General features: G+C 39.6%; 3 protein-coding genes across 4 annotated transcripts in view; all 3 read right to left on the bottom strand.

The window, feature by feature from the left end:
- The window catches only part of LOC146453503 (glycine amidinotransferase, mitochondrial-like), a 161,570-nt gene that overhangs the window by 75,004 nt on the left and 59,248 nt on the right, over positions 1-27,318 (bottom strand). The window lies entirely within an intron of this gene.
- LOC146453507 (uncharacterized) lies at positions 4,439-16,982 on the bottom strand. Its single transcript, XM_085096676.1, has 9 exons — positions 15,441-16,982; positions 12,030-12,063; positions 10,674-10,768; positions 10,471-10,527; positions 9,917-9,988; positions 9,132-9,342; positions 7,779-8,222; positions 6,427-7,286; positions 4,439-5,874 (listed from the first exon to the last, which is right to left on the bottom strand). Exons 1-9 carry the CDS (start codon positions 15,680-15,682, stop codon positions 5,166-5,168), a joined length of 2,724 nt encoding a protein of 907 aa, XP_084952802.1. The 5' UTR covers positions 15,683-16,982; the 3' UTR covers positions 4,439-5,165.
- LOC146453506 (uncharacterized) overlaps positions 10,674-27,318 on the bottom strand; it is a 38,958-nt gene continuing 22,313 nt past the window's right edge. The window contains exons 17-23 of one of the 2 annotated variants that reach the window (XR_014859506.1): positions 25,321-25,458; positions 24,733-24,861; positions 23,915-24,116; positions 22,759-22,799; positions 21,618-22,430; positions 12,030-12,063; positions 10,674-10,768 (exon numbers count right to left, since the gene is read on the bottom strand). Coding sequence is in view for 1 of the 2 variants with exons in the window: in XM_085096675.1 (XP_084952801.1) it covers positions 21,634-22,430; positions 22,759-22,799; positions 23,915-24,116; positions 24,733-24,861; positions 25,321-25,458 (1,307 nt within the window). In the remaining variant the exon portion in view is untranslated. Of the gene's footprint in view, positions 10,769-12,029; positions 12,064-19,586; positions 22,431-22,758; positions 22,800-23,914; positions 24,117-24,732; positions 24,862-25,320; positions 25,459-27,318 lie in introns of those variants that run through there. The other variant, XM_085096675.1, reaches the window with a different exon arrangement.

The following is a 27,318-nucleotide window of genomic DNA, read 5'->3' as shown; positions in this document are numbered from 1 at the left end:
AAACCGTTTTGATATAGAAATCAGTTTAATAAATTTTAATAAGCAGTTCCCTAATTTTAGATATCTTTTGATAATTTTACTAAATCTTGTGAAGCATTTTTAGATACTTTTTACTGTTTTCCTCAATTATGTTAAGCGCATTCGAATATTTATATAGAGAATGCGCTCGACAAATACTTTTATGCGCTACCAACTGAGCTATCAAGCCAACTGGGAGCTGGTCATATTGTGATTCATCTGCTTTTTCTGCATACACTCTTTTATATTGTCATCTGGTCATATTGTGAGTCGGGAGTACCTAACGACCCTTTCAGAGAAAATTAATCGTATGTTGCACTAAACACTAGCTGAGTGTCCCTACGTCAATCTTGGTTACTATTAAACGTTCCTGTGAAAAAGTACCCGCTTTTCACTGCCAGCGAGCAAGACTTTAAAGAAATGAAAATCCCAGCCAGCTGTAAGTGTGATGTCTGTCAACTGGCCAGCAAGCAAATCAGCTTGTAGGTACGCAGCATCTTCCTGAGACTTAATTTGTTTATATACCTTTGTCTTATCAGCAAACATGGCAACATGGCTCTTCAGGACCGAATCGCGCAAGTTATTTACATAGATGAGAAATAACATCGGGCCTAAACTGATGATGGAGCCCTGAGGTACTCCGGAGCTGACAGGCAGAGGATCAGAGGTTTCACCCAGCACTGTTACACGTTGGTAGCAACCCATCAGGTTAGAGCTACTGCAAGAGGCTGCCTCCAAATCCGAACTCCTCCAGCTTTTGCGGCCAGCAGCAATCATTCACCTTATCGAAGGCCTTAGACATATCCATATAGATCATGTCCACCTGTTTTCCGTCGAATAGTAGGGAGCCCACGTGGTCTAAAACTTCAAAAGTTTGGAGGTGCATGATATCATACTTACCACCTCGTACAGTCTATCTTTGAAGTGTTAAATACACATCGCTCCAAGACCGTTACTTTGTTTACCAGTGACGGTAAGGAGATGGGCCTGTATTTCTCTGTGCACTCGGCCTCACCTTTTTTTGAAAACAGGAGCAACGTTAGCCTCCTTCCAGTTGTGCCGGAAAGAACCAGTGCTTAATGACTTGTTAAACAGCTTGACAAAGAGATAGTGCAATTATAGAGGCTGTTTCCTTAAGGTGGGGCTCTACCTGAATTTGAGTGAAATTTGAAGAGTTTTAAGAATGGATAGAAGAAAGAAAATGATTTTTGGAACACTAACAGACAGTCGACAACCACGCAAGAGCACCCCAGGTTGCTAGTGGACTAACTTGGTATCCGTCTATTAATTATTAACTACAAATTCTAATTTTAAAACTTCACTAAATCTTCAACATTCCTTATTTCTTTTAATTTTACCAATCCTTCAAGAAAAATTATTTCCTTCCAAATATACCTAAAAATCACCCAAAATTTCATAAAACACCCCAAATCATTAATTTGTGCTATGAATGGAGGGTTTTTGTCTTGCTTGAAATGCAAACAAGATATTTTCATTTGACCGATTTTAAGCGGCGTGAAAATGGCTTTTAGGTGAACCCCCACCTTAAGAAGTTTCGCTAGTATTTCATCAGACCATGTGGCTTTCGTGACATCAAGGGCTTCGAGCACGGATTGGACGTCGCTAACCGTGAGCGTTATTTCCGACATATCAGACATCAGAAGAAGCTGGTGCCCTGGCAGCGCTTCCAGATGAAGGGGGTGGGCGGGTGGGGGTGTCATGGGCGAAAACTGATGCGAAGCAGGAGTAAACAGATTGGCTATTTCAGCTGAGGAACGGCGTACGATTACCTGGGTCAGCGGATGCACTGGCTAATATTGGCGTCGAGACTCGATCAGGAATTTTATCCGATTTGGCATTCAGCTTCAATATCGACCAAAGACACTTTGGGTTTGTGTTGAGATCGGACTCGACGGAACCAAGAAACTCATCACGGCTGTTCTGCAGCATGCGATTAACTGTTTTGCGCAAGATTTTTTTAACTTCTCCTTTAGGTGGCTCGAGGAGATAGTTTCAGCTTTTGTCTTATAGTCACCAGACACCTAAGGTATGGGATTCCGTCCCTTAAGCCTCTTGGTCTGTATATAGTCAGAGACCGCTGCAAGACACGTGTCTTTCCATTGATGCCAGTCAGTATATATATCGTCATTGGCTATGATCGAAGAGAGGTTAATTGCCGACAGAGCCGTACGCAGACCCTCAAAGTCGCCTTTTGCATAATCGTAGACAAAACTCAGGGTTTTTGATGGGGCTTTTATAAAAGCGTTAAACTGGAAAAAAAAAACGTGTATCCCTTAGAGACAATATGTCGGTTACATTGACACGGTTCGGCACGCTCGTAATTACAAGGTCAAGTGTGTTGTTGCCACAAGTGGGTTTCTTATTTATATTGAGTTGTGTCAAGAGGTGGTCGCCCGTGAAGGGTTTCAATAAAGGCTAGTTCGTTAACACCCGATACGCTGTCAATGGAGTCCCAGGGAATGTCTGGCAAATTAAAGTCACCCGAAATTACCACATTGTCTAACTGGTCACAAACTTCATGCAAAAAGTTATCGAATAGAGTCTTCATTGGGTGGCCGATAGCAAAAACAAAATAAATATTCCTTGACCGGTAAGCGCAGTAATTTCGACAAAAATTATCTCAAGCTGTCGCAGCTCGGCTTCCGATTCAAGTTTAAATTCTTTGAAAGCTTTGAGGGAGGCTGTTTTGATTGCGATAAGAACTCTACCACCACTTCGATCAGACCGATCTCTCCTAAACATTGTAAAGCCAGAATGCAATATTTCAGAGTTGCTGATATTTTGGCTCAACCATGTCTCATTGACATAATAACAAACGTGTCACATTTTCATTACATGACACAGTAATAAGTGTTGACTTAATAGCCCAAAACAGAAAAATAGCAACGGCTTTCACAAAGCTCTTCGAGTGACGACCTGATTCCCTTAACCCTTTAATCCCTAAGAGTGCCATTTGGCACATAATGCCACACCTCTGTCAGTATTTGACAGATTTCTATGAATTTTTGACACCAAGATGGTCTTGTGAAGATCTACTCATCAAAAGGATAAAAACTTAACCCCCTCCCATATGTGATATGGTTGACCACCCCTATAACTTTTCAACTTTTTCCCCCTAGAAGTTGTGGGTCTTAACACATCTCTCACATAAATGAAGATGTTGAGACCTGCAAAATAAGCTATAGTTTAGCGGTATACCTAATATACACAAGGATTGGGGCGTTTTTGAAGTTTTAAATTTTTGGGTTTTAAGGCCATTTATCTCAAAGCCATAACTTTGCTTATTCATAATTATATCAGTTATGAAATACACTCATGAGTAGCTTTAAAATGGTATATCATACATGGACGTTGAGTTTGTAGTCTTGGATCTGGAGAAAATGTCGTTTTGCTTTAGGGGTTAAAGGGTTAACAATGTCAACAATCCATCGAAGGAGTAAGAATAAAATAAGGTAAAAGAAGTCCAAGACTAGCGGTACGTCCAGGTACCTCCAGGTACCTCTTCCTTCTCTCGTTTATCGCTTTAGCCCGTGCGCATGCTCAAACCTCAAAACGTACCACATGGAAGACAAAATGACTACATTGTCATATATATACATGGCTGAATCTCAGTTTAAGTCAGTAAGGTGGAACTGAGGTGCAAACGAAAGGGATCTGTCTCATATGGTCTAGGGGCTGACTTTTCTCCGTTTCACTGTCTTGTCGGGGACAAGGTATCGGAAAGCAGCGCAGAACCATCTCCGGCTGGCATAAGCGAACCGCGGGCCGTAATCTCGTGGTGTATCGTCATGAATCAACGCTCCGGCAAAGCGTCCAGAGGTACCGCTGTCGGCTGTTTTTTTTTTTTTTCTCTCTTTCTTTTTCAGCCATTTTGTCTTAAACATGCCATGTGGAAGACACAGTGACTACATTTTAGTAACAGGATGACCACATTGATATTAAGGCTGAGATTATAAAGCAATGACATAGAACTCTGACACTACTTTTATTCAAAAAGTTAACCCGCTGGGTGTAACTAAGCAGATATTCAAAACTGAACTCAGTGAAAGATAAAAGTACCCACCCAGCGGTTATTGCATTTTTTTCTGAAAAGTCCGTTTTTACGTCTTTCCAATCCCTAACTTTTATATGATGTCATTAATTTTGACCGGAAATTTAAATTGTTCTAGTTATGGCAAACACACAAATTACCCAGTCCCCTCAAGAATACCTTCTCAGGCCATCCTGAGATGCGCAGAACGTACGCGCAATAGCAAAAGGACGCGTTGTCCTTGGGGGGGGGGGGGGGGGAGTTCGGGCGGGGGTGGGGGTTACTGGTGTGATTCACCCGGTTCAACTGGGAGCTTTTTTTTCTTTTTTTTTTAAAAAGGAGGATGTTCACAGTTCAGAAACTGAAAGGTTTCTTTGTATATTATAATTTATTCTTGAACAATTATAACAAAGTGCTTGAGGACCAAAATAAATAACAAAAATTCCACCTTAACAAACCCTTTGTACAAAATAACTTAGTATATATTTTCAGTTCCACTATCCAGGGATTCCTTCGGCTGAAGAATTCCTTAACGAAACATTAACTGCACTGCTACAAGTTATTTTGGTTGTTTACAATAAATCTCTGCTTCCTTTCAGAAACTGTCTGCTGTCACTTACACTAAACACGCGTGTGACATGATCACAACGGACTGGGTTTGCCGTGTGAATTCAAAAGTGAACACTGAAATTTTTATCGTTAACCAATGGGTGCAAGCTCAAACCGTTTGGCTATTTTTCTAAAAATTTACTGTCTTAAATTTTCTCTTCATATTTCAAGAGTATCCAGTTTTTTATAATTTGCACAGTCGGTGGATTTCTGTTGGTATGTCCAGTCACATCAGTAAATCAATTAACAGACTGATTGCTGGCCTAAGAGTCACTGGAACTTGCTACAGTTTAAACAACAAGCCATCTTGTCTGTATTCTTATTGTCTAACAAACAAGTATCGACTTGTGATGACTGTCAACTCAGCAACTTCCATACCAAAGTCCAATGAATCTAAATTTTCTAAAACACAATTCTGTGTTTAATTACAAATGCCAAACTCTTTTCCCCTCACCCTCCCCCTAAAGCCTGCTTTCGAACACTCCACCTAATCCATAATTTGGAGTGCCTGTGAGCTTGGCCATGAAGGAACATCATTTGTTGGCCACACCCCTGATGTATTGTTACAAATGTTCCTCAACACCGCTTCAGTTGTAGCATCATCCAGTGTGTTGAGGTCAGATAGTGTCTCATCATTTTCATTACTTAAGTCTGCAAAAGTCAAGTTATTTTCCAGAATAGTCATTTCATGGTCCTCCCCTACTCTGTTTGTGTGGTTTGTTCGGACCTGTGACACGTCCCAGCTTGATGCATTCATATTCGAATGTTCAGCATTGAGCATTGGTGTGAGGTTTCTTCGCGCTGAAAAAGCACTATCTGGCAGTGGCCTTGAGCCATTGTTATTAACATCACCATGGAGAACTCTGTTGCGTAGCTCCTTTAAACCATTCAAGTGTTGGTTTGACGTATCCATGGGTGATGGCGTGAGATGTTGAGGGCGTGTAATTGTCTGGGGTGTGAGTGGATGGAACCTTTGATCGGTCAGCGTATGCTGTGTTAAGGGGGGTACAGACTGGCTTCGCTGGTATGATGGCGGCGGCATTTGGCCTGCAGAGCTTGTAGCTTGGTTGCAGATTGACTCCAGTTCTGGTGAATAGTCCATTGTCTGATGTTGCATAACAGAGCCTTGCTGCTGCATGTGTGCATTATCTGAAGTACTACTGTATCTGCAGGATTTAGGTAATAGTACAGGAGTCCTGAAAAATGAAGCAAACAAACAATAACATAATGGTTTGTTAATGGAGAAAGGTATGTTGTTACTAGCTGGGAAGGCAAGAATAATACTAAGGGAATTACAAAAGGTCAAGAGACCAAGGGAACTCTCTAAAACGTGAGACATTAGCTAAGTAGTAGAAGGCTGTGTTATCATTGATAACAAGGAAATTCCCTTAAAACAGTACAAAAAGAAATAAACAGGATTGACAAGTGAGCTTACTGTAACTTTCAATAAACATGCAGACTCTGAAGTTCAATCAACCGTTAGCTTTTCACTCCTGTCAATCACTGCAGCAGACCTCTAAAAACCATAAACGTTTTGCTCAAGGGGGTCAAAAGGTCTTGCTCATGTGCTGTGGTTGGCAGATTTCAATCCACTTTGCCGGCTTCTGTATTTTTGCGGTCAACCATTTGTTGCCTTAATTATGATTGACAGCGGTAACAACTCATTAGCTGGGATTGACGTTCAGAGTCCGTATGTCATTGAAAGGCACATTAAATAAAACAATTTTCTTCTTAAATTGCTTACTTACCCTTGCTTAGAATGCTGCTGTGACATGTGTACGTCACCGCCCGATGATGCTGTACTACTCATGTTAACACCCTGTGAGAATCCTGTGGGAGCCACACTCTCCACATTTGTAATCATTGGAAGCATAAATTCCTGGGCTCGTTGTGCAACATTTGGAGAAACAGGGTTCAGCTGGCGTCCAACCCCAGGAGAAGCCATTGTTGGCGACGTAACGTACTGTTGTGGTGCTATGCGCTGAGGAGTCCTTGGTGATGGTAGTGGGTATGCAAATGATCCAGGTCTGCGGCTAGATGTGGGTGTAGATGGAGGGTTTGGGTTTATCAGTCTAGGTTGTTTACTTGGCGACATGGGTACATCATTGATTCCCATCTGTTGCGCTCCTTGCTGTGACCAATCACTGTTCATCAGCTGGCTGGGGTGGGTTGCAGTTGGTCGCAATGTTGGGGGACTTGTTTCTCCTCTTGTGACTCTCTGTTCTTGTGAGCCACTCGGAATTGGGGTGAACAAGAAGCGGGTTGGCTCAGCTGAGTTTGGTGTGTGTCTGGGGGTTGCGCTTGCTGAGCTTGGTGTAACTGGACGATTCTGTGCTGATCCTGGAGTGTTAAACTTTGGTGATGACTGGAAAGGTGATGGTGTCTGAGGTACTGCTGGCTGTAAAGGCGTAGTAGGGGATATCATAGATGGAGTGACAGGTCGTATCTTTGCTGGATAGCCACTGGGTGAGGATGTAGGGTTACCAGGTTGTTGTTGGTAAAATTGTCCTATTTGAGCAGGAGGACTCTGCAGGGCTGGCTGTATTGGTTTTGGTTGGATGTGTAATGGCTGCTTATGGGCTGGCTTTTGTGGACTTGATATGCTTACCTAAAACAAAACAAAGTAAAACAACTAAGTTAGGTGCCATGTGTGTCTAATAACTGAAGGAATAACCTCTCCTTATACTAAACAATAACCTGCAAAATCACACAGAATATCACCTGATATTTAACCAACAAGGCCATGGGCCAAGTTGGTTATAATCAGGGAATATTCCACAAGATTGAGCGGGATATTTTATTATTCAACACATTGATAACAATGCACAGTTTTATTGCAGAAAAGCTAGAGATGATCTTCTCCCCGACACACGAAATTATGTATATTGCGGGATATCTGTTGACTATGGACGATGAATATAATTTCAGTGCACCATAACCATATTTGGGCGATGTTACAATGTGTTGAATAATAAGATATTATATGGGCAATTCCTTATTATGGATAGCTCTTTGTCAACACAAAATCACCACACATTTCCTGGAAAACCAAATTGAGTTTGTAATACTACCCCTTGAAAAACAACATTATTCTACTTACCAGTGCCTTATGGCTTAGCAGCTGTGTTGCAGTATTGCACAAGGCTGTCCCCTGCTGGATTATAGAATTAGTTGTTATCTGCTGGATCTGTTTCGGCTGCTGTCGTTGTGGCATTTTCTTTGCCAACTGCTGTGACTGCCGTCGTTTCTGTGTCAGTAACATTTGCTCCTCAACTTGTTTTAATGGTGACATCAATGACACTAATGAATGGCTGACCTGAGGTGTGTTCAGCTCATTACTGGACATCACTACAAATGCTGCCATGGATTTACTGGAAACATAACTTCCACCAACGAGAAACCTCGCCAACTCAATTAATGTACTGAACACTCTGCCAAGAAGTTTGTTTGCCCACTCACACACAAGTAAACAAGCTGCAGACAGAGTTTGGTCCTCTTCTATTTTGTCACCTCCACTCAAACTGTTTGCTGCATTTGTTGAGCTCTGAAAGGTGAAATCATGAGTATACTTAAATTCTTATCAATTACAGTCTGAAGTGCCCTGAGCCACTCTTGTTTCATTTAACACTATCAAAGGCTTGAAGAATGTAGTTACAGTGAATGGAACCCTTTTTCAGACCTATAGTCCTATAATTAGAAAATTTTAAAACTGAAGTGCAAAAAGCAGGAGATTTCAGGCAAAACCTGGAGATTTAAATTCAAATGTAAAAAATAAGCAGAGAAATGTCCAAATCTTTCAACCTCTCAGTTATGTCGTCTGTTGCACGTGACTGCCTTGAAATCCCAATAAGAAAAAATTTTAGTATGGATCCTTGTCAATTCATTTGCTGAGAGAATTCCATGACTGACTCAGGAGATGAAGAAATCTTGCTGAAAACAAGGATCAGGCTCCTGGCAAAACTAGGAGACTTGAGAGTTTGACCTGCCCTTTTACAGGCACCCACAGGTCATAAAAAAACTGTATTACAAACATTGTGGTGGAGTTCATGTGGTTTTTAGACGTAAAGAAAATGACTACAGGAGTTTTATTCAGGCCAAGAAAAGTGACTAATCATAAAATTTAATTTTTTCAAGGGGGTTAGTTTCTAAAGAAACTGTAGTGGTGGGAAGTAGAAATGAACGGAATTTTGTAAAAGCGAATAATCATTGAGTCGCTCTGACAAAGGGCTAAGGCTCAAAAAATGTCAGCATTTGAATCTCTTTACAGAAGCCAATTTACCTTTAGTTATCAACACCAAGAAAGTTAACCAAAGTTGTATTATTATTATTATTATTATTATTATTATTATTATTATTGTTGTTGTTGTTGTTGTTGTTGTTATTATTATTATTATTATTATTATTATTATTATTATTATTATTATTCAGGAAAGTGTAAGCAGATAGTTCTAACCTTTTCTTTTTCGCTTGCTGATGGAACCTGTAGTGACGGCAGCATTGGTGGCTTGACATTCTTTTTTCTTTGGATTCCGCTGTAACAGTATTTAGAATTCCCACGTGTTCCAAGTCTTCTTGCCTTCACTCTTGGAAATACACACTTGATAATCTTTCCAAAGTCTGGCGCACTCAGTGTCCGTGCAGCATTCATGCTCTCGCAATGTGCTCTGTTGAAAGAAATGCTTATAAGGTCTCAATAATTCTAAGGCAATATTTATCACGTGAAATACAGAACATTCACATTCAAATTCTAATTAGAAATGTCCTCTTCTCCCCAGAGATGTTATTATGTTTTAAGGTCACAAGGTGGTTTGATCAACTGAGTAAACAACACAGGTTAGGGTGGATATCACAGTCCAGTAACATGCAAGACCACTCCAACATTCAGCCACAACATCCCCCACCCCCAACCCCAAGTTATTCCCTCCCAAAATTTATTGCTACCTCACAATGTCATTGTTTTCAAAAAGTTGTATGTCCCCACCGCCCATTCACTTTTGACTATCTGCCAGCCTAGCTTGACACTGACTCTTCACAGAAATTAATTTAATTTTTTTGTTACTGACCGAAATTGATATGATTATTTTTAGTTTTACTGGTGTTAGTTGAGTAGCTGGTGTAGTTATATGTGCAATGGGTAAGAACCAAAAGCGTCCTCCCTTTTTGCTGTGCAAGCTAAATCTTGTGCATCTCCAACCTAACGTACACCCCACACAAGTCAATTGTTTGACAATTCCTTACTTGTATTCATCATAGACCTCATGCTTAGGTAAAGTTGAGTTATTGTCGCACTCCTCCAAATGACAGCGGATCCTGAAAAAAGGCAAAGTTACCCAGTCATTTATTGAACACCACTTTTACCTTAACTGAGAATTCGGCACATGTGTATTGCACATTAGAGAAAAGAGTGTATGGTTAATATGGAATACTTGGTTGACCCTACTTGGCTGTTTCACATCCACATTTAAGAGACATACAATATCAAGTGAACAAATGTTTCATCACCTCTGGTTGACTTGTGACTTTGCAGCCCTTGATGAGATCAGTTTTCTCTAAGTGCCTCCCTCCCCCTGCATGTTTATAAACAAAGTCTACACATCCTGCATCTCACTCTTGGAAAAGAGTTGTCATTTAGTTGCTTCCAGTTGTTTTAATTAAGCATTCATCTTGTTCTAGAATACTGTTCAGGTAGTTCTTTATCCCAATCTGGTTGATATTTCTGGTACAGTTATGGTCAGGCTCTAACTAAGTGTCTTGCGCTTAGGACACATGAAGATTCAGATAAATCAACTTACCAATGAAATGCTTGTGTTTGCTCTGCCCTTGTCGTGGAAATGGGAAGACTTTGATTTCTGCAGAGACCAAACAAATCAAAAAATTAATACAAACCATGGCACTCAATACAACTTTTACAATTCACAGGTCTTTTAAAGTCAACAGATTTACCTTTGGTTATGTTTTGTATGAAAAAAAAAAGAAAAAAAAGAAACGTGCTTACTGATCAAAGTCATCTTTGGAATCAGATGCAGTCTCTCCAGGAAGCCGAAGGTAAAGTAACAGTTTCTCAGTGTCAGACAACTGCTGGACCTCTTCCTGAAAATAAATATAATAAATAATGAGTTATTCAAAACTATACCTGCCAACTTTTTCCGAGTCAAACGCGTGAGATTTTTGTCTTGTCATGACCGGGATTTCCGAAAACGTCCGAGCCACTTCCAAAGATTTCCGACGATTTTCCGAAGACTTCCGAATATTGCCGAAAATGACCTAAGATATTCCGACGACCTTTGAACACTTCAGATTCAAACAGATTGTAGACGTTAGAAAGCTTTTGCGATTGTTATAAAGAGCAAAGAAATAGTATATAACAAATCTGAAATGAAATGAAGTTTTTTTAGAACGACTCCTCCAGATTTGTGCGTCAGGCGTGAGAAATTGGCCTTGATGCGTGAGATCGATGTCTTTAGTCAGCAGGCGTGAGACTCCCGCATAATGCGTGAGAGTTGGCAGGTATACAAAACTAATCCTGGTTAACAACAATGACAACTTATAGGTTTTGTTTACAGTTAACCCAGGATGAATTGGGCTTTGACAAAATCGACCCAGGATAAAATGTTCAGAAAGTCAGAGCTGGCGTTTGAAGGAGCTGGGTGGGCAGTCCTTCCATACAGTGTCCACATATACTAGGGCAATCCAGGATAGCCTTGTGGTGAATATCCAGGTCCCAGTTGTTCAAAGAACAATGACTTTATCCAGTGGATAAATCCCTATCCAGCAGATAAAATATATTGGTTGGAGTACATTTTATCCCCTGGATTGCAATTTATCCACTGGATAGAGTTATCTGTTCTTTGAACAACTGGGACCACGAGGACATTGAGACATAAAATACTCATCACCAGGGTCCATGATCGCAAAGTCGATTGCAAAATGACCTTCTGGTTATGTTTTGTGGAAAGTGACCCCATGGCCAATCTGTTACCAATCACCTGTAAGATTACTTCCGAATCAAAACACCCTTGCCTATTGTTTCGCAAGATTTGATCAGTCTAGCCTGCTTTGGAGGTACCTGATGGCCTCTTTGAAGTTTGTCTGGCAGTAAACAAATTAATTTTGTTTTGGGCAAAAAATGCAATCGTTCCTGGTTTTACATCATAATGAGAGATTTTATTTTTTTACATCAACAAGGAGTTTTGTCCTCTAGTGCAATCAGTCCGTAACAGAGACTCTTGCCTACACCTCAATCATGGTCTTAACCTTAATCAGTCAAACGGCATTTTTGTCTGTGTTGTGTATATCAAGACAAAATTCATTTTAAGGACCTTGCAAAATGGGGGATAAAAGACATATTTACCAAAATTTTGTGTATCCTCTCCTGGATTTCCTTGCTGAAAAATATAAGAGAATCAAATCCTTTTGAATGTCATTTTTTTTATGACACACATTAATATAAAGAATACTAAAATTAATTTTCACTCCTGATTGAGCTGTAGACAAAACTAAAAAAAGTTAATTGAGTTTATTAACACATTTAGCAAGACATTTACATGAGAATAGAGAGCTAAAATAAGCTCTTTTGTAGTGGCGACTTCCAATTACATAAGAATGCAAACTAACAAAAATGAGGTCCTGTCACCCAATTCACAACAAAAGTTAAAAGTTTATTTTGTGCTCACAAAATGAACAGTATACTAGTGTAATCTATTAAAACAGGGCAAACTATTTTTATCAAAAACTCAAGAGCACAGCCACTGACATAAATTTGTTTGCATTTGACAACAGCCTGTTTAATAAAAAATTATCTGCAAAAAGCTTTCACCAGCCACTTTAGCAACAAAAGCACATTATGAGAAGGCAGGTGACCTATAAATACCTAATAAAGCAAGAATATAGACCACCTGGCCCTGGTGTTGGTTTAAACAACACACAAACAACAATTATATCATTAATTCCTAAATGTGATCAGAAGTGTAATTCTCTTTGTAATATTTCTACACGATTAAAAAATACAGACGAACAAGAAAGTGATCACCTCTCCCAACTACAACTGTATGGAAAGTATGAAGACAAGTAGGAAGAATCTGCATGTTGATAATTATCTTGAATAGCAATTCACTTATTCTTTAAGTTCCACCTATCTTTTTTGTACATTATCCCTTTCAATGATGCAAAGATAACATACTTCAAGTTGCAATTAAATTTTCATAAAAAATCAACAGATTTAACACACCTGCAAAATCAATCATTTTGAAAGAGGTTTTATCAATCAACAAGTCAAAAAGAGACAAGCCCATATCCCCCCAAAAAACACTCTGTTTTTTTAGGTCAGCTAGTATGCCAACAGTCTAAACAAAACATGAAAACCTAAAATAAAATTAAAAAATATATTCACATTCACATAATGTTAAATATTCGTTTCATCTTTTAAAACCTGCTAATAATGATTGCATTGATTTTTACTCGACAACCTTAAAAAGAATTTACAAGAGCTAATTTTTTTCGTCACGAGAAAGTTAACATCAGAAACTTTCCTTGAAACATTTAATATCCAAATTATTCAGGAGAGGCTTATCATGGTATAGCTGTTTCAACTGCTGATAGCTTATGTACAGATAGCGAATATAGACGAACTCAAGTCAATACAAGAGCGCTCATCTTAAGCAAAACAAAAATTTCCTGTAGCATTTATAAAATTTAACTTCTTTTAGACGTCTTGCTTATACTTACAACAGACGAATAATTTATAATAAATATTTCATTTAAAACAATACCCACCTCTTTCCCACGATCCGAACAGACGATCAAACACAAGAACACATGGCGAAACAAAGCCGGCAGACATAATGCATATTTCACAACGCGCCTGCATACATTGTAAATTTCTGTAACCTCTTGCTTCGTATTATTTACAACGAAAGAAACGTTAGTCAATTTCAAAATCTTCACTTGAAATCCATCAATTAATTTTTTTCTTCTAGTTCCTGAAATTCTTAACTATCTTCTCCGTTATAGAGAAAAAATAATTTTCACGCAACCATTTTGCAACCCAGAAGCCTTTCCATTCAAAAACCGAAAAATGTCTCATTGGTGCTCTTTAACTTTTCCCGCGAAACTTAATTATGATCATGTGTGGGCTACCGTGATAAAAATTAAGATCAATAAATGATCTTTCCACAAAGGGCAAAAACGACGTGAAAAAGTAAACAATTTTCGCCAGTAAGATTTGATTTAACTCCGCTTTTTCCTTTTTTTTTCTCTCTTTTTTTTCTCTCGTATTGACAGTCACCTCGAAAAAATCCCGCCCAAGAGAAATGATGAAAAAAGCTTTACGAATTAATCGCTCGCATGAAAAGGTATTATGATGTGATATTTGATCAAAAGCACCTGACATTTGCAGTCGTTTTAATCGCGATCTCAATTCTAATCTACACGTGTTTCATTGAATTGGATCGCATGTGAAATCTACGACGATGCCGAACATTTTGACAGCTTGTTTGTTTTACAGGATTTGATTTGATTTACCGCACCCCTCGCGAGCATTTCACAAGTTTTAAAGGAACAAGCTATTTGCAATATTTTCTCTTTGGCAATATTGCCATGGCGAGGAATCGTGGAGTGGTACGCTGAAGTAACAAACACTACAAAAATATCCAAGCTCTGCAAGGTTTCGCTGCAAGACCCGCTGTGCGCGGATGTCGAAAGGAAGTAACGCCAAGTGCAATTTCAGAATTACCAGCTCGCCAAACGAAAATTTTTGGTATTTTTTGGAATACGTTAGGGGTATTCAGTATTTGTACCTTCTTAACAGTTAACACGCAAGGTTGATGATCAAATTTTTCGGACTATTTTACCCGCAGAAGATAAAGAAAAATGCTTAAAAAGTTTCACAGCGCCACCAGCAAATTAACACGCTTCACTGAGCAAATGGAAAACAATTTATGAAAATCATGCAGTCACAAAATAAAGCGCAAAACTGATTTGCATCCATTCATTCAACGAGATGGTGCGTTTAACCAAAAAATTTGTTGAAATTCGTAGAAACCACAGTACTTAGACGCTTGCTGGTGTTACAATTCTCTCGCGGAAAGAATGACGTTGAAAGTAACATTTTTCGCTGATGAAATATACGTTCACAATGTTTACAAAACAGAAATGTATGCTTGTGTCAAGCACTGGAACTGTGCATTTTACTTCGCTGCTAATCCAGTAAAAATGATCATATTTGCTTCATCAGCCACATCTCAGCTTAGCCTCTCTCGTCTTGGAGATCGGCTGCAAACGGAAACTATTTGTTCACAGAGTTCCTTGTTGGAGAAAAGTTTGCGAATGAATGAAATTTTTTTTATCAAGCCACGTGTAGAACGGAAAAAACAACGCAATGAGTTCCCGCATTTCCAAGTCACATCTGCCTTGAACAGAAACACACATGGCTTCGATCCACGACAATTCCTCGACAAAAACAAACTCAAATTAAACAGTTTCAACAGTTCATTTAGTTAACAGTGAACAATCACTGACCAAATTAATGCACAAGTCAGAGGTGGGATTAGGCCTGCCGATATCAACCACAACGCGGACGGCTTCACATAAAACCCGTAATGCATTAAAAACGCCGAGTTTAATACTCTAGATAGAACGAACGACAAATCACTATCGTGATAAATAAAATCCCCAGCTGCACGCGACATTCCCGCACGTAAATATCCCCAGAACATAGTTCAATTATTTAATCACGTTTAATAAATCAAATTGCTTGATGGCGTACCTGACGAAGGACTGCAGCGCTTGTTCAAGGCCAGCGTTCGGATTATCAGCTTCCTCCAATTCGCAGTCCACTGGACTTGGAGATGCAGCAGTCGTCTTCAGGGACATTGATATCGCGGTGGATTGAAGAAGCTCAGAGTGTGCTCCGGGGGTTATGTCAACAGTGGTTGCTGAAGCACTCACTACCAATTCACTGCTAACGGGCTTCGATCGCTCCATTATAACCTCGTTTGAACCCTGCATGGCTGAAATCCCAAAATATCAGCCTTGGCGTGCTTGTGCCGAGTTCCAGAGCGTCGTTTGCAGCTCTTGCCCTGTTCCTTGCTCGATCACACTAATGAACTCCTCATCCTCATAATTCCGGTTATTAGCACATGGATCACGCGCCAGAACGCATGCGTGCGCACACGACGCAAATCAGGGTTGACAAACCAAGGTGTTATAAGCCAATAGAATGCGCACCGGTTGTAAGCATTGTGCTTCACCCAATAGCGCTTTGTCATTGAAATTAGACGGCACGACAACTGCTAATTTAATTTTCGATAAGAACAGAGAAGATATCAAACACTGGCATCGAAGACACCGCCGCCTCTACAATTTTTAAGCAAGCATCACCTGGTTTGGTTTGTCACAGAGACGTGTACTGAGGCAAATTGGTCTAAAGATGAAGAGAGAATGTTGATTGACAGCTGACAGGGTGATTGATTAGCAAAGCAAATGCTCAGAGGAGGGTGAATGTTTCCCCTGCTGGCCGCACCCAGGAGTCATCAAGGGAATTACTAATGAACTCAGAGTGTATGATTAACTCATATGCTCCCAGTTCATACAAACTCTTAAACGCATGCGTCACGTCAAACTTCATCGAAAAAAGAAGCCATTTCTACACCATAGGCTAAAATGCACCTTACAGATTTGAAAAGTCAACCATCATCACATAAAGTGCTTTTCAATAGCTTTTATTCAATTTGGCACACTTTAGCCTTCATCCTCGTCCAAAGTTAGAACAGTACATATTGCATGACTCTTGGTTAGATTCAGCGCTTATACGTGACTTTTAATAACAAAGGCAACTCAGTAAACAGTCTCCAGCGTATGAGCTTTCAGCTCATCGTATTGTAGGGTGCACACCGATTGCTTAAACCAGAAAAAAATTATCGCTAAGCCGCTAAGAATCACTCCCAGGGACCTTAAAAATTGTAAAACACAGTCAGGTTGAAAACTTTGTTGATTTGAAGATCTTCATGGTTAAAAAATTAGCATGGGGCGGTATTCTGTGTTCTCCACTAAACAAAAACAATCAAATAACGACACAAAACACTGCTTCTCCCAAAGGGTGTTTTGGCGGCATACCGATCAAGCATTAGCAGAGTGAGTGCTATTGTAGTGAAGCTTGCAAGACGCTTGACCCGCATACACAACTAACTTCACCTGTAACTAAGGCCGCTTTCCGTTTGCCAGCCAGACAGGCCAGTTCGTAAACTGAATGTACCATTTTGAAGGACAAGTTTTACTCTAGTCCTTCAAATTTCTTCAAAATAGCGTGCAAATTTTTCGGAGTGACTTTTTTTCAAGATTTTGCAGCAGCAACAACAACGACAACAACAACCTCTATTTCCTCGTGGCTAATTACAAAAATTGTTCGTTACATTTTTGTGAAGTAAAATCAAGTAAAGTGCGTTGAATAATTTTGAAGAAGCGATTGAGGATGGAGGCCAAGTTAACCATCCGATTTTCTAGTTGGCCTCCATATGACGTTATGTTTTGAAATTATTAACAGATGAGGAACCGAAAATGAAGAAATTTAACATAAAAAGAACTAAAGGAATGAGTTAAGAGAACTATATAAAAGAAGAATATGATATTATTCGTTGTTACCAATGTAGGATAAAGGTCAGCTATTTTGTGAATCGCTCAGACAAGTTTTCTCGAAAGGTTATACAAAATCTTACAGAGGAATGAAGTATAATGTTCACCGTATAGTTACAAATACGGTTAATTTAGGTATTGCTCCAACAGTAGATAACGTTTGATGTATTTGGAAAACTTGAAGGTACTTGCATTAAAGTCTTTAAAGTGTTGTGGGATATTTTTCCAAAGAAAACACCATCCCTTCAAAATAACGCATTTGATTTACCAGTTCCGGAAAGCACTCTAAGTTGGCCACGAGCTGTCCCTTACCGTCAAAATGTTTATCTTTACCGGAGTGCGCTTGCGCAAGTTGTTCGTTTAAACTTCGGCAAAGTTGTACGATCAGTCTGAGTTGGTGGATATGCAGTTTATTCAGTTGACGGGGTTTCTACATGATCTGCAACGACCGCTGCCTTTACAAAAGCTGAACCATCATCAGCGACTATTATGGAATTCTACCCCACCTGGACGCTGACACTGAAACTGGCATTCTGTATTTTTTGGTCATTCATGATTCGGGATCTTAACAAAGGCCTCACAAAGATCTTGAGTAAAAGAACAAAAATTTACAGCTTCTTGGCATCAGTAACTCATCTACTCTCAGTCATTCAACATTCCGTAACGAAGTGGACACCTTTGGGACTATATTAAATGGCTCCTTAGGAGAGGTGTCCAGGCAGATGAACAGAAAGGGGTCCACATACGTGAAGGTTAATAACGCAATTTTAATGTGCGGCTTGCACCACAGCCTAGTGTGTACTTAGGAGAGGCGTTCAGTTTTGGGAGGTTAAAAATGTAAAGTTTGTACGTGGCTGGGACAATGATTGAGAATCCACTTATGGGAGATCAAATATGCACTATATGTGTGTGTGGCTGGGACCATGATTGAGTGTCCACTTAGAAGAGGTGCCCAATTATGGGAGGTTAAAAATGTAGTGTGTGTCTCGGTGTTTGGAAATCGGATAAAACACTCTTCGTCGTGTTTGATATATTACTTAGCTTCAGACAAAACGATGCGAGAAAAAGAAAACTGCTGATCTCTCTGAGAACACGAGTTTCCGAGCCAGTTTCCAAAATCAGACTGTTCACAAAAATATGTAGTATTGTAGCCCAACAAACCGCTTTGCTTAAGCTTTTGTTTGTATTTTGACGCTACAAGCCACCGCCCGTGCTCCGAGATTTTTCGCTGGATATTCCGGTTTTCCTCCCTCCGCAAAAACCAACATTTCCAAATTCCAATTCGATCCGGAACCCAAGGTCACCTTTGAACGAGTTATTCCAGAGCTCTCACTTGGTGTTCCATGGGTACACAAATTACATTTACATTTTCTTACAGACGGTTACGTGTTACAACAGTGCGATGAAGCAACACGTTTACTGCAAACGTCGGCTTTTCCTTTACGTTTCCTCGTGATACTTAACAAGTGCAAAATAGTTCTCTTGGCTTTGGCTAACGAAAAATTGATCAGGGACATCATCAGATCAGGCAACTATACCCAATTTGCTAAGTTATAGATCGTTATCTCTATAAAGTGTAAGCGTATGCAAAATTAACCGACTTTCTTTACGCTGCTGTGCAACTTGATTTTAAATTCCACGGAAAAAAAAAACACTTCAAAAAGTCCAATCAGTTTTACAGGTGTCAGAGACAGGAGAGGCGCCGGCCCAAGCAATTACACTGAACGTGAGATGAGATACACTTGAACATTGTTTTGTTTGTACAGTTTACAATTGATTGACCCGTGAACCCTTCAATACCAGTGAATGTACATTAGACTTTGATCAGTCCTCATTCGAAGTTTTTTTTTTTACGAGATCGCGTTTACGAAGATGTCATAAGGGTTGTTGAATACGAAGTGTATTTGTTGTATAGTTGAACAAATCAATTAAATGAATCAATATAATATAGTCCCGAAGTTTACGATTTCAGGTTTAAAAGCCAGTTATTTAAACAGAGTCTAACTTAGGCCGTGGTTTAAGACAATCAGTGGGCCTCCAAATCTGTTTACAAGTGGTTTATTTAATAAGTGGATAAATAGTTTTCTAGTCTGGGATGCAAGCCTTCTTGTTACCGTCAGCAGCAGACATTTCTTAGATATGACTGTTGGCAAAATTGAAATGGCTTAGAACGTGGTCTTGTTAAACACCGTCTAAACTGTCTTTTAATAACTGACCCTTAAAGTTTTTTGTTGAATGTAACTGTTCACTGAAGACTTGCATGCAATAATTTAACCCTAAATTGGAGTGTAAAAATTACTTTTAATGGACAAATATACATATTTAAAATTCAAGTTGTAGATCATACTTCAAATTATATTTTTCTTTGAAGTTTGTAATATATTACGTTTTTCTATACAATTTCTTTCAAATAAATGAACTACCTATTTTGTAATTATTTAAATGTCTGAAAAATAAAAATCTAATACTGAGAAAAAATATCAATTGAAAATTCATTGATGATTTAGATAAATTACTAGCATCTCAAATATCGTAACCTGTTCCGGGAGTTCATTAACCTTTTAACTCCTAATATCAAAGAACAAATTCTCCTATCTTGTGCCCATACTTTTCTTATAAAAGTACTTGGAATAAGTTATTAACATATCAAGAAAAATCACCTTGGATGATGATTTCCTCAACTCTCATGACCTCAGGGTTTGAATAAGCATTGATATTACAAGGAGAAATTTGATGCTGATCGCTGCCAGGGCTTAAAGGGTTCAGTGGGGAGCCAAAGGAGACGAATCACAACAGTTTCTCTTTCCTCCGCTGACAGCTTCTCCAGTCTCGTCCTCAGGCGTCCTCAGCGCGCAATGGGATGTGACGTCATCCATTAAGCTGAGCACGTTTAGGCCTGGGAACGAGGCTGGCGCTTCCCACAATCTAAAGACCTCCTACAGGGCTATCGTGCTAGAGGCCAGTACAAACATTTTATGTACATTAACATTTCATTACATTGCCATTGTTTAAATAGATGCACAAGACGTGTGTTCCATTTGTCAGAGCCGTTGTTGTACAAAAACATCTAAATCTATACCTTTCTCTTGGCTTGCTCCACTCTATCGTCACGCGTGTAGCGCGCGTGAAGAAATCGCCGCCTTTTACCGCGCACTCCACACAGACGTTAGTGAAAGAACCGTGACATTAATCAACGCTACGAGCTTTTATGAACCAGTTAAATGTCACGTCACCGTGTTTCACCAAAAGAGGCTATAATGCTATCAACTGTTTTCGAAAAAAATGTCTCATTGAATGAACGATCGACTGAAAGATCGTTCCGCGTTTTTTAAAGTAGCTAAGGTTAAAGGCATCAACGAATGTTGTGTTCGGTAACGCCCATGGCATCTTCCGACTCGATAGTAATGCACTAGTACTAGCACTTCCTCGATTTTGCAAAAACACTTGGAAAAATATTGAGGCATTCAACTAGAAAGCGCGCCAGTAGCAAAACACACGTACATTTACCAGCTTCGGGATTAATAAATTAAGGGTGTAGTCTTCACTTTCCCTTGACATTTTAGTGATATTTTACGATTCGTATTACGTGAACTTTGAAAAACTCAAATTACTTTAAACTATAGCTTTTTTAAAAAATTACAAACATATGGACATAATGGACCTATGCCTTCTTATCTTCGCTGTCGTTTGATTTAACTTATAAAATTGTATTTGTGTCCGTCTTTCTTTTCATTAACTGCCCGGGTTAATTAGCAATTCTTGCTATTTGCGGGTAGCAATAATTTTATGCACAATTTACCAAATATACACGTAAAGTTCAATAAAGTTGTCTTTTAAAGTTATCACCTAAACATCTAGATTAGAGCGCAGTTACTATAACCAAAGCCCCATAAAAAACATAGCACATTACTAAAGCGTACGCAGAGAAATTACATTGCACAAACATAGATTGCAAGCTCAATAGCCGTAATTGCAGTTCCTTATTCCGTTCTGCACTTAAGGCTTGTTAAAGGGCCGGTTAAAACAGAAACAGTCCCACTGTATCAAACTTAAAGGCCACAGCAAAAACTTAACTTAATATTGATGAATCTTTTTCTATTGGCGTCCATAAAAGATTTACTAACCTCCATCAACACTTCAACCCTTCCCCCCCTCCCCGCCCACTCTTGCCCTACGCTCCCTTCCTACCCTTGCTAATTATCTTTTGTAGTAGAAACATCATATCGATATGGTTGTTGTCCGGGGGTACAACGGGCTTCCACCCCCCCCCCCCCCCCGACCCTGTTTTACTATCCCTAACTACTCTTCCTACCTAACTAGCAGATGTATCAGGACCGCTTGACGTGTTGTCTCGGGGGTACAGATGGTGCCTCGGTTTCACTTTCAAGGGGGGTTGTGTGAGGCTGTTCAACGCTTCCGTACAGTTCATTGACAGTGATATCAGCTCCTCTGTTGATCATACCAAGTCCATCATCATCGTCATAATCATGACCAGCCCAGTTTACGCATGCTCCGTCCATGATCGGTAATTCATCTTCTTTGCGGCGCTGTCGTCCTTCCTTTTTCGACCGTGAGTCAACTCGACGCCGCACTTCACCGCTGTTTAAGCCATACCTTGGCTCTTCAGCTGTCGATTCGTACAGCGGGCTCACGTCTGATGTCCCTTCATACAAAGGATTCGCATCGCATTGATTGCTGTAGGACTCGGAGGACTGGTACAGAGGGTTCAAATCCGCCGGTATGCCCCCAGATCCCCCATGAACGCTCCCAGCGGGGCCAGGTTCATACAGGGGGTTCACATCAGCACTAGAGATTGCACTCTGGGAAAAGCCAGCGCCTGTCTCGTATAATGGATTTTCTTCCTCGAAATCCGCTGTTGTTTGATAAATTGGATTGCTGGCTGCCCGCTCACGGTGTGCTCCAACTTCTAAGGTAGTTTCGTAGTTCGGGTTGGTAACAGATTTCATCGTCAGAGAGGTTGGTTTGTCCCCAGGGGACTGGATCCAATCCATAGGAATGAAACCTGGGTCTGACATATCACCATATATGGGATTTACTGAGACATCGTTAATCACGTGGTCGTGATCTTCATCACCTTCCCTATTGACTCCATCAAAGTCGCCTTCTGAATTCATGAAGAGAAAACAAACGAAATCACTTCCGAGAAGGAGGTTTAGAAATGTCATCTTAATTTATATCACTAAACTTGATAAACTTTTGCTTTGAATTTCTCCAAGAATTATCAATGGTTTGAGAAGCTATAACACGCTTTCGAAAGAGTGTTTCATCGGTTTCCAAACACATCAAAGTTGGTTAAAAAAAATTCAGCTGCGCCTCCTTTTTTCTCGGTGTTTGGAAATGGGATCAAACACTCGTTCGAGTGTTTGATCTATTACTTCCAATATCCCTCTAACAGGATGTTTATGTCGGCACGCAAATTAAAAAATTCTTACCTGTACTCTTTCTGGGTTTCAGAAGTCTTCTCACTGACAAGCTAAATACCAAAAAGAAAAAAAAATCAATTGATTCTTCTTTGAGAGACCGCGGAGGTCACTTACAATAGATTCTAACTGCTGTTTTTTTTTTTTGTTTTCTTTATCGAGGATTGGTTCAAACGAGGTTTCGTGGCAGCGCTTGCAGAATGGACAGAATGCTCAGAAAGCAGGGACGGCACCACTCTTATGGCAAACCTTTGAGTGTAGAGTGCAAACTACACACTTTTAGACATGGCATATTTCTGAATTGAATCGCCACCACGCAACAATGCTAGTCGTGAAAAAAAGGTGTTTACAACAACTCTCTTCTAATTTTCTCAATTACGGTCCTAATGTCATTTTGTTTGTTAGTTGTATAAACTTCAGATCCCCTTCGAGAGTAGACATCTTTTCCTACTTGTGTTTCACGGGTGCCGAGTTGAAAAAAAGAAGCAAAGCGTCTTCTCTCGCTGTCACAGCCTAAGCTTTATAAGGTTCATTGTCAATGGCCAGGTCTTGGTGATTGTCATGTTAAAAGGAGGATTGGTCGTCCATAGGTACTCAAAAGTCGTATTAACTGTTTTAGATTTGAACAAGGCAGGATTAATTGTACCACTGTATCAAATAAGAAATACAGGGTAATATGAGTCAGTATACACTTCTGAGAGATATCCTGAGGTACAAGGAATCTGATGTTTGATGTCTTATACTTGTATACACTCGACTGAAGAAACGTTGTCATGTAGGTACCCGGGATAGCGACTTATAAGTACAGGTCGTCATGTCCTTCGTATTTGTCATATAGACAAAATCATTTCCGTGACAGGGACGGGCTACTGGGGCAAAAGCTGATCGAGAGCTTGGCCCGGGATAAGCATGAGTGGAGAAAGCTCGTGGCCACCTGCTCTTACACGTAACGAACAAACGAACGAAATACTGAATCCTGATACAAGTGCATAACTTTCTGCGATTTTCCTAGCTAAGCCTGACGTATACCGACCCCTATACCAGATCTTATTTATCATGTCAGGTCCTTATATTTCCCAAGGACTTTGTATGTACACCGTGTACAGCCTGACAGAAGGGACCGTATTCCCATCGTTTCATAATTTCATGCATAAGTGTCCTTACTCACCTCTTTCCTGTTTTGACCACTAACAGCTGTTTCCTTCTCAAATAAACCAATACAAGGATAAGAATGATGGCTACCATGACAACCACGACTGCAGTAACCACCGGCGTTACCACTGAGCTAGAACCAGTTCCTTCATAGCGACCTGATTTGGACGAGTTTCTTTCAGTGGGACTGGGACTAACAGTACTTACTGGAGGCATAACTATGAACATGAAAGGATAATTCTGTAAGGTTCATATCCGCACGATTTTAAAGAAGGCAAGTTAGTGATACGAAAAAATGGCTTTTTGAATTGAAGAAAATATCGAATGTGTTTCTAATATTCAAGCCTATGGATGAAATCCATAGAGTTTGTCCTTGTATTTATTTTCTTTTGAACGTTTTAAATTTATTTTCAGCCTTAGAAGAAATTCAGAGTTTTCAGGTAAGACAACAAGAACAACTTGTTTAACTAATTTGAGGAGGGCTCTACTGAAAACCGCCTTGGCGAGTTGGACCCCCTCATTAAATATTATTGTTATTATTATTATTATAACTACCTTCACAAATACCATTCAATAAGTACCAGTAATTGCTGCTTTGGTTAATTAACCCTTTAACCCCTAATATCAAAGAGTAAAAATTCTCTTATCTTGTCCCAAAACTTTCCTTATTATAGTACTGGGGAGAAGTTATTAAAATATAAAGAAAATTCACCTTGGGTGATCATATCCTTAATTTTCATGACCTCAGGGTTTGATTAAGCATTGATATTACAAGGAGAAATTTGATGCTGATCACTGTTAGGGCTTAAAAGGGTTAAATAACCATGACAATACCTTCCTCGCAAAACTTTCCCTTGAATCCAGGTAGACAGGAGCAATACCCAAAAGCTGGATCACAAGTGGAATTGTTTTGACAGGTACAACTCCCCTTACACTTGAATCCATACGTCCCGTGAGGGCAAGCTGTAAACACGAAGAAACGTAACCTTACTATTACATTCTCCTTTGTCACGGCAATTTAAAACTTGATGTAGGCCAGGTAGGTGTTGAAAAACTCTTACGACTGGTGGAAAATAACGAAGATGTTGTTTCGCTTAGCCATAAAATTTTATAGACGTTTGTATGCAAACGGGCAAGGCAAAACTGTTTTCAGTGACTTCTAATTGGTTGGTCATAGAAAGTGTTAACCAGTCATAGAGCGTGGGAAACTAAACTCAAAGCAAACGCGAATTACTTGGGGAAACATGCACCGTTTGCAACGTCTCAAATTATTGGTCGAGAGGACAAAAGAACGAACAACAGAGCAATGCTTCGAGACACAAAAAACAATGGAGCTGCAGGTTATCTGGGTCCAGTGAAAATAGAGCTTAAAACAGGTGCATTACTTTCCACACTCAACTGAAAGTATAAGATTTGACATACTTTGATTACAGTATATACTGGTATATCCAGGTTCACAGTAACACTGTCCATTCCTGTGGTCACATTCAGCATCCATATTAGGAAGCGAGCACTGACAACTTTTCTTGCATTTGTAACCATAGTAACCAAGATCACAAGCTAAAACAAAAACAAATGTAATACAACTTTTAACTGTGCAATAAAGGAACGTATTCGAATAAGATAAGATTTAGTTAAACATCTAATGATAAAAATAAGCGAAAGAAGTTTTACACTACGTTTCGATGACTCCATGTCATCATTTTCACTGAAGTGAAAAGAAAATAAAGTTGACAACTGGACTGAAAAGAAGAAAAGGCCATGCTTGAATACACAATCAGACTCCATACGCGCAAAACTATTTATTTAAATTTGTCACCTTCACATGCATAATTTACGTTTTATCGCCTTGCACGGTATATATTAAGTTGTCAATTTTATTTTATTTTCACTTGAAAATGAAGACATGGAGTCATCGAAACGTAGTGTAAAACTTATTTCACTTATTTTTATCATTAAATGTTTAATAAAGGAACAGCTACATTAAATCAACGAACTATATTTTAACTTCGAGTTACAGATAGCAAGAGATAATATCAGCGAAGAATAGGAAAATAATTAAACGAAGACGCCAAGCGTTTTCAAGTCCCTCCCCCCCCCCCCCCCCCCAATGGGAGTCTAAACCCAGGAGTGTCCAGGTGTAGGTTGCATGTTCTAGCACTGAGCTGTAACTAGGTTCAAATCCTAACAGTATGCGGGATTTTTGTCACATGGACCTTGTTTAATGGCCTTAGCCTTCAACAAGTTTCCTCAGTGTAGCTCAGTGGTAGAGCATCCAAACTAGTGATCGGAAAGTGATAGGTTTGACTTGGATCTTCTTTTATAAGTACCACATTTCCTTCACAACTAGGTTCAAATTTAACACGTCTTACTAAACCTGCAGCTAGTTATGAACCTAGTTAAATGGCTTCGTTTACCATGAGTCCCCATAGCCCAGTAGTAGGGCATTCAACTGAATTGGCACCCGCAAGCTTATAGCTTGGACTCGTATTGGAAGGAATCAACTTTTTACCGAGCTCTTTGACTTGAGACTTTGACTTGAGAGCGCTTCTTCATATATTACGCTTTATCCAAGCCGCCCTCTCACTTACCATACATTCGAAGAACTGAATGCACTAAAAAGTTATAATAAATCATTAGCATAAATCTAATAGTGTTCTATCACGAATGCCTTTCTCTGATTGGCTACGCTACTCGCTATCTATTCTGTGATAGATAGTGAGTAGCGGTTTTCAACAAAATGGCGGCCGCTTCCTCGCGTTTTCGAAGTGTCTGCGATGAGGATATAGATAATTTACTTGTTTAGTTTTGAGCGACTAATAGATTTATACTAAAAGAATTAGATTATTCGCTCTCGATTTCTATGCATGATAGCTGATTCGGGCTGCGCCCTCATCAGCTATCACGCGATAGAAATCTCGAGCTCATAATCTAATTGTTAAATAAATGCAGCTCGCTTACAACTGAAAGCAACTTTCAAAATGACAAGTTGGAGAAACACGTAGATTTCCAAAGTTTTCAAAGCACGATTTGGCGGAAAGTGCGAATTTCTGAAGTAGCAGTTCTAACGCGCGGTAAAACATAATTTGACAAACTGGTCCTGACACTGTTTACGTTACTGATGTATTGATGGTTTGCGATCAAGTATCGCTGTTGAGAAGTGGACATAATGGGAACAAGGCTATACGCATATGTTTACAATCGCTACAACCGTCTAGATTGCTGACTCGATCAGCCGTCCGTTGTTATACGATCTCTTACATCGCTAAGCGCTTTCTTCCCTGTTTACAGCTGCTTGCTCCTCTAATGAGATCAACCGCCTTCCTTAGCAATCGCAGTGTACCTGTGGAAACTTGGCTTTATAATCATCCGAGTTCCTTTGTTTACATGTCTGGAAGGTTTCTACCTATGTAAACTCTT

The sequence above is a fragment of the Pavona decussata genome, unplaced genomic scaffold (genome assembly GCF_977016875.1).
Source record: "Pavona decussata unplaced genomic scaffold, jaPavDecu1.1 SCAFFOLD_330, whole genome shotgun sequence".
NCBI lineage: Eukaryota > Metazoa > Cnidaria > Anthozoa > Scleractinia > Agariciidae > Pavona > Pavona decussata.
The sequence above is the reverse complement of the archived record's forward strand: the minus strand, read 5'-3'. Positions and strand labels throughout refer to the sequence as shown.